Source organism: Cryptomeria japonica, chromosome 6 (genome assembly GCF_030272615.1).
Source record: "Cryptomeria japonica chromosome 6, Sugi_1.0, whole genome shotgun sequence".
Classification (NCBI taxonomy): domain Eukaryota; kingdom Viridiplantae; phylum Streptophyta; class Pinopsida; order Cupressales; family Cupressaceae; genus Cryptomeria; species Cryptomeria japonica.
In genome coordinates, this window is record NC_081410.1 from 399,394,864 (window position 1) to 399,406,492 (window position 11,629).

At 35.8% G+C, this 11,629-nt stretch overlaps 1 protein-coding gene across 1 annotated transcript in view; it reads left to right on the plus strand.

Annotated features, from left to right (window-relative positions):
- LOC131065820 (GRF1-interacting factor 1) overlaps positions 1-6,216 on the plus strand; it is a 73,893-nt gene extending 67,677 nt beyond the window's left edge. The window contains exons 3-4 of the mRNA XM_058000458.2: positions 5,227-5,311; positions 5,432-6,216. Of these exons, the coding sequence (XP_057856441.1) occupies positions 5,227-5,311; positions 5,432-5,914 (568 nt within the window). The 3' untranslated portion in view covers positions 5,915-6,216. The remainder of the gene's footprint in view (positions 1-5,226; positions 5,312-5,431) is intronic.
- The last annotated feature ends 5,413 nt before the right edge of the window (positions 6,217-11,629 follow it).

The window sequence follows — 11,629 nt, forward strand, 5'->3', positions numbered from 1 at the left end:
GGTTTTGCGTTGGTGAATGTTCAAATCAAAGAACTAAAGATAAAGGCATGATGAAGAAGGCTGAATTTGAGCAACACACTGAAGAAGTAAACAAAGGAAGGCAGCCCCAAAATCAAAGAAGTTTTGCGAGAAAACCTCCAGTCAAACAACCTAATGCTCAAAGGTACTCTTCGTTCAATGGCTATTGTTTCTCCTATAATAAATTTGGACATAAGGCTTTAGAATGTAGAAACAAATTGAATCAAAATGTGCATTGTTTTACTTGCAAGAGATTTGGTCACAAGGCTAGTAATTGCAGAAATTAGATTATGGATGGAAGAAATAGATTCTTTTATGGTTATTGTCAGTTATGCAATGGTTTTGGGCACAAGGCTAATCAATACAGATTTAAAATGACTCCAAGAAATTTAGAGCAGAGGAATATCAAGTGTTTTAGTTGCAATAAATTTGGACACATTGCTAAAGCATGCAGAAGCAGGAATATGAAGAGAGACAATTTAGTAAAGAGGAATGAACCAATAACGAAGATTGATGTAGAAGAAGTGAGGAGTGAAATGAAAAAGATTTGGAGAAAGAAGGAAGTAGATTTGACAAAAAGTATTGTTGCATCTGGCTTCGGTTCAGAGACCTCCTCTGGAAACTAGTCTAGAAGCTTTGGCTTAGGGGTAGCTATAATAAAGATCCTTTTTCCCCCCACTAAAGACGTTGATGCTGTTGTCACAACATGTTGATATGCTGAGTAAATTGATGTACTTGAACTCTTGGTGAAGATTGCGGTAGAAAATATTGCTATGCGGTAGGATGCGAGGGTTCAGAAAGTGACTGTTCACACATGTAGAATTGTTTAGCAGCTTTTTGGTGATCTAATGGTGAAAAATTAGGGTTTCACCATGGGATGTAGTAAGACCACTAATTTTTACTTAATTACCATCACATTAGGGGAAGATAGGAATTTGATAGATCTAAGCCTAATAGACCTTGATTCTGATATGATTCTAGGCCTCCTAAGTGGGGCTTTTCTTTCCCTTGGAATTGAATTGAATTTTAATTAATTAAAGATTAGAGTACAATGGTGGATTGTTGAAGCAATTATGCATAAACAGTGAGTTGTAGTCATCAAACAAAGCCACAAACTTGGATTTGAGTAGTAGATGAAGGTTTGGATATTTTCCTAGAAATTCGGCTTGAATTGTTTGGACCGTGGTGGTGGTTGCCTTGGTCCTCCGAACTTTTCACCGTCCAAAGGGGAACTTGTTTGTCTCTGCGAATATTGTCAATCCTTCGAAATGCAGTTTTGTACCTGTTCTTGCATAGTGAAAAGGAGAAAATTGTTGGGAATAGGGGTTTGCCTTAGGTCAAACCTTGGTTTTGGAATTAATCATGAAATAGAATTGAAATGTAAATGAAGTACTATAGTAAAAATGCTTTCCTTTTGAGGGAAAAGCTGAAAATGTCTAAAACACTAATAATATACCTTTAATGAAGTTTTGTTTGTCTTCACAAGGAATTACGGTTTCATGTAGATAGTCTTCATAAAACATAGAACATGAATGTCATCTCCAATGTGGGAATCGTGACTTCTGCTCCAATGCTTGATAGAAGATTGATTGCTTGCTCACTTGAATGTAGGATCTCAATTTTGCTCTCTTGAGTTGATAATGAATTCGAATTATGAGTGTTAGGTTTAAATGAGAGGGGTAGACCTCCTTTTATACTTGTTGGCCGAAAAACAAATTAAATTTTTGACACAGGCCGATGCGGTATCTAGGTTCCCACTCAAACTGAATGACTGTTATGAGGCCCCAAAATGGGCCCTTTTTGAGAGGACCATGATGCCAGACGCCTTGGTCCTGGATGTCAAGGTTCTAGGATTAAGGAGGGAGAAAGTGTAGATAATGGAAAAGTTGAGTTTGATGACTAGTGTGAGCAGAATCAAAGCTTCAATTAGGCCTTTGAGGATGTATGCCAATGTGAGGCCCAAGTGAGGACAAAATTGTAGGTGAGTACAATTTAGGACGCTACGTTTAGCCTCCACTTTAGTGAGAGTATGAGGCTAAGCATACTCACGGTAAAGTACAATGGTTTGCATTGAAAACATTCATCAAGACATCAAAGAGACAAGACACACTAAGCCCTCAAGGGACTTTAGGATCTTACTACTTCAATATCAAGATAAAAGGGACATCATAAGAGAGGAAAGAGAGAGAGAATCATGACTGCTAGCCTAGTAAGGCTTGCTTACTATGAGTCATGAAAAAGAAAAATACGAAATTACAAATTAAAAGGCTCAGTTTGCAAGGTAACTTGAGTATCAAAACATGTTATGGTGTGTGCGTAAAGTGAAACATTGAACAAAGTGTATGCCCCCACGTTAAAGCAATTGCATACGTCTTATCGGGAGCAATTGCTTTAAGGTAGCATGCATCCAAAGGACAAGCACGTTACCACAATGATTTGCCCCCAAAAAAGGACAAATCAAAGGATAATGGTCACAAAACATAAAACACATAAGGGATCCACTAACTTTGGGGTCAGTATGTTCTTATGATAAATAATGTATATTATGAATATTTGCATTGAATTGACCTCATCCCCCAAAGATAGTGGAACCACAAGCACATTGGAAGAAAGGGAACATGTGTCTTTTGAGTTGGCATGGAAGAGACCAAAAGAGATCTCAACATTTTGCATTGTCCCCAAGTAGACAACACAAGGGACAACAAATAGAAAAATGTCACAATAGATTTGGCCTCTTTATTACCTTGCACCAACAGAGTAACAAGGGTCATCTGAAGAGAACCTAACATAACACATCAAACACATTACAAACAAGCAAGAGAGGAGAGAGAGAATCTACAACACGGATGAAGCTAATCAAACAAATCATTTGCCTCCTAATCTTGCTGAACATTATTTTGGGAAGGTGGACAAGATGCAAGAGGAGCAACTTCAAGCATGGTAGATGGAGCTACCACAAGTTCCAAACAAGGACCATGCTCTAATGATGAGTCACTTTGTTTGTCACTAGGTGCTAGGATTAATGCTTTTGAAAATTGTGTAGATAAATCATTGTCAACATCAACAAGCACATACATATCATCAAAACCATTAGAATCAATATTGCTATCATGAACAACATTATTATCCATTTCTTCATCAAGATTAAAAATAGGATCTCTAATATGAATAGAACATGAATCATCATTTTTCTTAAGCATTTTTTATCATGGTATTTAGGTTTAACTTCCTCCCTAGGGTTAGGCGAAGGCTGGACAAATGGGACTAAGTCGACATTTGGCGTCTTCGGGGAGGAAATGGGTTGAGAATCAAGTTCACGAGCCTTAGCACGATGTCTTTGTCAGCATTCTCTGGCACAACGGTTTCTTTTAGTTTTAGTTGAGGGTTGTGAAGGTTTAGGATCAATAGACATAGGCTTCTTTTCTTCCTTTAAAGGAGGAGGAATGGGAGAAAGTCTACTAGGTTGTGAAATAGGAGATGTTGGGTGCTTTCCTTTGTAAGATGTAGGAGGCGGGACTGCGACATATATAGGAGGAATCGAAGGTGTAGGAAGGATACTAGGTCCATCATGAGGAGGAATAGATCTAGGATATCTAGGCTTACTCAAGGATAAGATTATTTCATTCTTCCACCTTTGATAAGATAGAAACAGAGCATCACTTCGAGGCTTAATAGGCTCAAATTGTTTAGGCCAAAAGTAATCAAGGGTGACATATCCACGCCTCACCGTGTGTTGGTACATGCTATGATTAATTGTCAATAGTGGAAAAGTTGAGTTTGTTGACTGGTGTGATCAAAATCAGAGCTTCAATCAGGTTTTAGAGGATGAACGTCAAAGTGAAGTCTAAGTGAGGACAAAATTGTAGGTGAGTACAATTTAGGATGCTACAGGTGACATGATGGTTTTGGCAGTAAAACCCTAGGTCATTCGTCAAAGTACTTAAAGTTCCTTTGTGTTCATTTTGTTATCACTGAATTGGTAATTTGAGGAGTGGAAAGAAAGTATTCAAGTGGAATTGCTATAAACAAAGCTAAGGTATTTACAAATTCTATCTCATGGATTCTAGCAAATTTGTTAGTTGTGAAGATGAACCCTGACTTGAATTCAAGAAATTTATTACTTTCACTTGCGGCTTTATCACTTTCACTTGCATTCTCCCAAAAAGTCGTTGCAATCAGATCAGACAGTCTTGATGGAGTATTCCAGGCGAATTTTAGAATTTCTTTATGTGGGGTTGAATTCCCAATTCTGTTGGACATTTACAAAGCTAAAACAACCATTGATACTAAGTCTATCAATGACAAAATGGCTAAGTCTACTTATTCCAAAGACTTTGTTGTTGACAGGTTAGAGAATAGATTCTAACATGTATTGTATACCTTCTTTTTAAAACTCAAAACACAGCTGCAAGTGCAAACACAAAACAAAAATCCAAAAAAATTCCCTAATGTCTGAAACTTTGAATGGAAAAAAAAAAATGTAAACGAGTTTTGTGCAAATGTAACAATGGATAATTATCCTATCTCAAATAATGTAGTTTTGATGGGTTCTTGTTTTCATCTCACTGCTGTTCTCGTTTGGTCGTCATCTCACAAAATGCAAAATGATTTTTTATTTTTAGGTGTTTAAGTGTCTTTGTTTAAGATTTAAGGTTGTTGTAAATAGTGCATGGGAACTTGTGAGCGCCCCACCCCCCTTTTTTTCCTTTTCTAAATTGCCTTTCTGTCTGGGCTATAGGGGATGGCTAGCCATTCCTGGGATGGTTGGGGGATGTCTAGGCCTCTAGCCATTCCCTGCTGTTTCTTGCTGTTCCCTATTTATTTCCCACAGCACTGGAGACAATTTCTATTTTTCTTACACATAGGGGATGGTGGGGGAACATTTCCTACCTATATCCACATCCCTGAAACATTTCCGGTGGGGGACAGCATCAGAAAATACAAAGGACATGTCTCCGGGGTACATAGGTTTTACCTATGAAAAGGTTAGCCATCAATACAAAAAGAATAATATAGAAAGATACACTTCTCTGCACAAATTCTATGTGCTTCTTTGAAAATATGTTAAGTGCGTGCATTAGTTTGAAGTTCTTGAAACCTGATTCTTGGCATGTCAGATGCTTTTAGTCTGTTAAAAAAGGTTAGCACCAATTTCAGTAAGCATAATTTAAACACTAATTTTCTCTGAGAACTTATATCCATGTGCAGGTACCAAGCAAAACTTCAACAGAACTTGATGTATCTAGCTGCTATTGCTGATTCTCAGCCTCAAGTTCCGGCTGCACATGCTCAGGTTTCACTTGTGGAGAAGATACTGTATCTAATGCTTTCAGTTCATCATGCTAGTTGATTTTTGTTCTTGTGTATTTTTTATCCTTAAAAAGAATTATATCTGTTAATTGTCTTCCTCCAGATTCCTCCTAATGCGGTTGTGCAGTCTGGTGGGCTTTTCATGCAGCACCAGCAAGCACAGCAGCAAGTTACTCCTCAGTCTCTTATGGCAGCTAGATCTTCCATGTTGTATACCCAGCAGCCGATGGCTGCTTTGCATCAAGCCCAGCAGCAGCAGCAACAACAATCTCTTCACAGCCATCTTGGTATAAGTTCTGGAGGAAGCAATGGCTTGCACATGTTGCATGGTGAAGCAAACATGGGAGGTAACGGGCCTCTCTCATCTGGAGGCTTCCCTGACTTTTCACGTGGAACTGGGGCCTCTGGTGAAGGCATTCAGGCCAATAGGGGCATGTGTATAGATCGTGGTGCAAATAAGCATGATGGTGCTGGAACGGAGAATGCTCATCCAGGCCCAGGGGATGGGCGAGGGAGTTCAACTGGAGGCCAGAATACAGATGGGTCAGAACAATCATACCTGAAAGCCTCAGAAGAGGGGAACTAGTTGGATTCTTTTAACAGCATACCATTTCCTAACTCTTCCCTTGGGCAAGCTTGCAGATTCCAATTTCAAAAGAATGATGTTGGTTTATCAAGTTTCGTAACGTATTTTCTGATATTTTCCAACAATGATAAGATCTCATGACAGCTTTGCATGTATGCAAAAGTTAATATAGTCTTGGTGATGATGTAAAATTATGGCAATACGAGTCAACGGTGAACTGGGATTGTGTGCTGTTCTGATGACATAATCACTTTAAAGTCTACCTTCTATGAATGAAATTGCTCTCCACTTCTCATATAAAATTTGCATATGGAACTATTATTTTTGCTAGCACTTAGAATGCATTCCAACTTATTGGGTGCAAGTTATGTTGAATAGAATATACCATTTGCACCTAGGTAGTGAAATAGTCATACTGAGTCATGATGATTATTGCATGTGTTTTTTTGTGTGAGACGCCTAATCTTTTGGTGCTTTACTTGGTAATGATAGAAGGTAAATGTAACAAAGCTAATCCCGACTCTGTTATTTGTAGGACACAAGCACTGAAACTGAATTACATTTCTATAGTCGCTTGGTATTACAGTTGGACACCTTCTGTTGGTCCATTTTAGGTGGCGTGTCATGGATATCCTTTGGAAAGTTTAGACTTAGGATGTATATGAATGCTAAAGCATATCTCAGAAATGCTTGGCAAAATTTATCAAAGGTTCTGTCATTTATTGACAAAGAAAACAATCAGTAATCATCATAACTCAATATGAACATTTCATACCTGGGCCCATTGGGGATTCTTTTCAACATAACTTTTACCAAAATAATTGGAACAAAGTCATCTTTGTTGTTAACTAGATCATTTGCTGTACAATAACACCTATCATATGATTATTCCTTTTCCATGTAACTTCTGCAAGTATTAGATATCGAGTTATGAAAGAGAATTATATTCTGATTATGGGCATCTTCTATTTATCAGCAACGTGGGATGGGGATTTTGTTCCTGTTGGATTCTGTTTAAAATTTGAGCTGGAATATGGGTTGCTTTTGTTAAAATTTCAATGAACATAAATATGAATCCCATGTCTAGTAATGAAGAGAAGTCTGTATTTTGGTCACCCCATTTGGATGGAATCACATAAAGGAACCAAAGTTGATAAGATTACTATGTGCCGAACCAAAATTTTCAATTTTGACATTCAAAAATTAAGTGAAGGCTGTTTAATTAAGATACAAGAGGGGTTCGGAACAGAAGGGGAATTAAGCTGGTTCATATTTAACATTGTTTTTTTAAATACGTATGCGCATCACGTTATTGTTTCCTTTTTTCATATGGCATCATCGGGATGACTACTTTATAATTCAAACACTGATTTTGAAAGTCTAATTAATAACTTTTAATTAAATAATAAAAAAAAAGATTCCAACTACATTGATGCTTGGTCAACTAAGGGTTCTCTCCCATAATAATAAGAAAAAGGTGATCAGAAAGTTTCATTTGAGATCTTACTAAATGGTCCAAATAAATTGAAGTCGGTTAGATGGGTGGGTTTTTTTTGTTTTTTTTTTCAAATATTGAAAGCAGTTGAATTGATTATATTGAGTTTGATGGGTCGTGTTGGTGGAAGGTAAATATGATTTATCAGTTCTTAATTGTTAATAATTCCAATGTAGTATTGAGAAAGAGCAAGCTTGTATAAGTGCCTCTTAAGTTCAAAATTGTGTAGACACTAAATTAGGGAGCTATGTTTGAAAGAATTGTTTAAGAAATGTGTAATTGGTGTTTCAAATCATATTACATAATACATAATAATAGATGTAGGATTACAACTTAAAGCTCTTTATATAAGCAACTTGTAAGTAGTTGTACAATGATATGAATGGCCTAGTTAGGAGGACATCAAATATCTAATTAGTCCTTAAAATATGTTGTATTAATTGTTATAATTGTTAATCAATGCAAATTGTTATATGTCCCATCCCTTAGGAACTCCATCCTTAGGATAGGAATTCTTATCAGTTGGTGGATAAGAGTCTCCACGAGATGCATTAATTTGACCCCGTCTTTGTTCATATTGCATGGATGCTTGGTAAACTCCATTATATGCCATTACTAATTTGTCTCAGTGATGACTTTAGCCTCTTCACTATGTAGTACTTGGAAGACCAAAATCATGATCCTGTGAAATGAACTCATCACTCAATGTAAAGGATAACCACCTTTTCAATCAATAGTCTTAGTGATGAACTTAGCCTCTTCATTATATGTGGTAGTTGGAAGACTAAAACCATGATCTTGTCAAACAAACTCATCACCTAGTGTCAAGGATAACCACTTTTTCAATCACCACAAATTGAAGAGGTTGTCATCGAAAATGTACAACTTAAACCGTTGTGTTAGGGATGCAGTCTTGCAAGCAACCACAACATTTTAATAGAAATGATGGATTAAGTTAAAGACACTCATTAAGACCAATAAAAGACAATTCAATGGTATAGAAATTAAGTAACTAAAATGGGCCAATAGAGTCATATTGAGAGTTCATCTCAAGATTTGTGAGTATGAAGCTTTCCTTTGCAAAAAATGGTGTTTTAGAATGCATATCATTGCTTTAAGTTGCAAATGTCAACTTGAAGTCTACATAATTGTTTGGCGAATTCGTTGCTTTTCATAGATAACAAATTTGTAAACACTATAACAAACAAATAGTCAACCATAGCTAATAATTTGTTACAACAATGATTGCTCAAACCTTAGTGTTAGGAAGTTGATCACCTTAATGAAATCATGAACATTGTGGCTTTTTTGTTAGTTTGAAGTGGTGAATTCATCTTTATAGAGCTAATGAGTGGAATTTCAAGGTTTATTATCATTGAATCAATTCATATGCTAGTCCTTTCATCTTCTTGGTACCATGGAAGGGTTGATAGATTATATCTATTATAAATAGGAATATCTAAGGGTTAGTTGGGTTTGACGTTTTCATCTATTTTGGAATCTCATGTGTAAGTGGAAAGAGTTGCAATTTGTTGTTACAAGGTTGGGAACATGTGAGGAGCGATATAAACTGCTAGGATGCTCCAACTATCCATTGAGGTGTTGTATTATTTGCAATGATATCATAAATAGTGAATGAGATGCTTACAACATGCTCTTCCTAGAGTTTTCACCCTATTAGGGTTTCCTCCAAAGGAGGCTTGATGTCTTTTTGTTTCATATTTCTTGCTTGTATTCTAATTTTCATGTTTGAACTTTGTTAAGAGTTGATTAACATCATAAGATTGTATATTTATTCATGTGGAAGTGTTGGATAGTAATGAAAGTTCAAATAGTGAGCTGATAAAAAATCTCTTTGCTAGTGAGTAGTTGATGCATAACCTTAGTGTTGTCATGGATCAAGTGGTATTAGAGCTATATCAAACCTTCAAATTGGAGTTATGGACATGGTATGCCTTCCATTAGGTCTAGTGTGAGTGAGGATCCTACTACTCACAAAGTTGAGATTGGTACAAGATAGTGGATACAAGCTAGGAGAATAATAGTATGAGAGGAAGATGGAGAGTTGTGTTTTAAGTGATTTGAATATGTTGCTCAATTTTCTATTTTGATTGAAAAGGTAGGTTGGAGAGCACTATGTTGACTCTAATTGAGGTACTTGGGATGACAAGGGTCCATGATGAAGAAAGATCTAAAGAAACCTAAACTTTAGCAAGAAGAATCATCTTGAGGAAATTTTATATGGTTAAAATAAAGTTAGATATACAATCCTTTGATGGGTAAATAAACACCAAAAAAATTGATTAATTGATCTCCCAAATAGAGGTGTAATTTAGTCTTTGTAACATCTCACCTCAATAGCAAATTCCATTCCGTAGTCTCAAGCTAGTTTTTCATGCATGGACTTGGTATGTAAGATATGCAATATCCTTGGAATCTCGACAAGGACCTCCAATGTCTTTTAGGAAATAACTTAAAGCCTTGTTGAAGAAGCAATTATATCATATATGCTATGAGGAATGTGTGATGCAATTACACAATGTTTGACAAAGACAGGGGCAAAGTTTGTAAGAATACATAAGTGAGTGCAAGAATAAACTAATTTTTCATATATATTGTATTTAAATTTTTATGGAATTATTTTTAAGGAAGGGAATGTTGGTAAGGTCTGTTGAATATCTGAAATACTGAGAGGGGAGGGGTGAATCAGTATTTCCTTGAACTCATTAAAAATTCTAACTAACCAATCACATAACATAATTTAAATGCAGTAAAGAAAATTAACACATAACACTGGATTTGTACGTGGAAAACCCAATATGGGAAAAACCACAAAGAGAGTGTTTTCTCAGGAATAATGCAATATGTAACAGGTTACACAGTACAAGGGGTTGGCTCATTGTCGGAGAGGGCTCACTGCTTGGAGGGTTCACTGCCCAAATTCAAAAAGGCTCACGGTTGGATGATAGTACAAAATTGAACTGTTAGAGTTGCATCTGACATATGCATGAATTACAGTTTCGTTGTGCACAAACTAACTTATACATCCACTATACATATACCACATAACAATATTCACATTCATGGATTTTTCGCATATACAAAGTATACACCAATAGTTGTTTTTCAACAACCATGCCTCTAACATGCAAAACTGACAGCTATATATATCCGCACCAAATACCCTGATCAGTCGGCTCAACCGAAAAGGGGCGAGACTGAAATATCTACACACAACAACAAACACATATCTTCAAAAGATGTCGGCTTCCAACTTGATCAAAAAGTGCTTTGTAGAACATGCCTCCAATATGTCCTAATAGGACCGGATCCAAAAATGCCTTGCGGATTATGCCTTCATCACGTCCGGACCAAAAACATCTTTTGGTAAGATGAATATCGGACCTCAAAACTGCATAGAGTAAATATGCATACATTGCATACTACAGAAATAATGTATACTGAAGCAAACTGTGAGATCAAAACAAAAACATACATGCCAGACCAAATCACATCAATGACATCAATGACAATAGGCCAACAAGGTTAATTCCAACATGTTCTATTGCATGAAAGAGAGTAGCAATTTAAGCAAAAGCGAGGTATAAATGTTTCCTCCTGGATCAATTATGGTACAAAGGATGCATTTTAATCTCACACAGACTATCAAAATGGGGCTTGTTTTATTGATTACTAGTTTGATGACATGATATATTATTAGCAACACCTAATATTTACTTCTAACTTATCTCTTAATAATGTAACATATTTTCATGGCCATGTATGTGGAGGTTGGATTTAGAACATCTTAAGAAAATGTTTTAGATTATAATTGAATAAATAAGAACTAGTTGATGTATTTTAATTTGTATACATGAAAAAATATCCTAATTTTGTGAAATTTATTCTAGAAAGAAAATAAAACCTTATACTTGGTCTTAAATATTTATTTGGAGTTGAAATTTATGCAACATTACGTATAACACAACAATGTAATAAATATTCTATGCACCATTTCGTCATCATATTTCTTAATGAAACATGATATTCTATTAATATCAAGTATACTTCTCATTATTCGAATTTATTTTGATTCATATATTTGTGCACATGCAATTTAAAACTAGTTAAACATACTTGAGTATAAATGCATGCACCATTGTTAAGTAATCTCAACATCTATTCAAAATTCTTTAAAAACTTTAAAGATTTCATCTTCA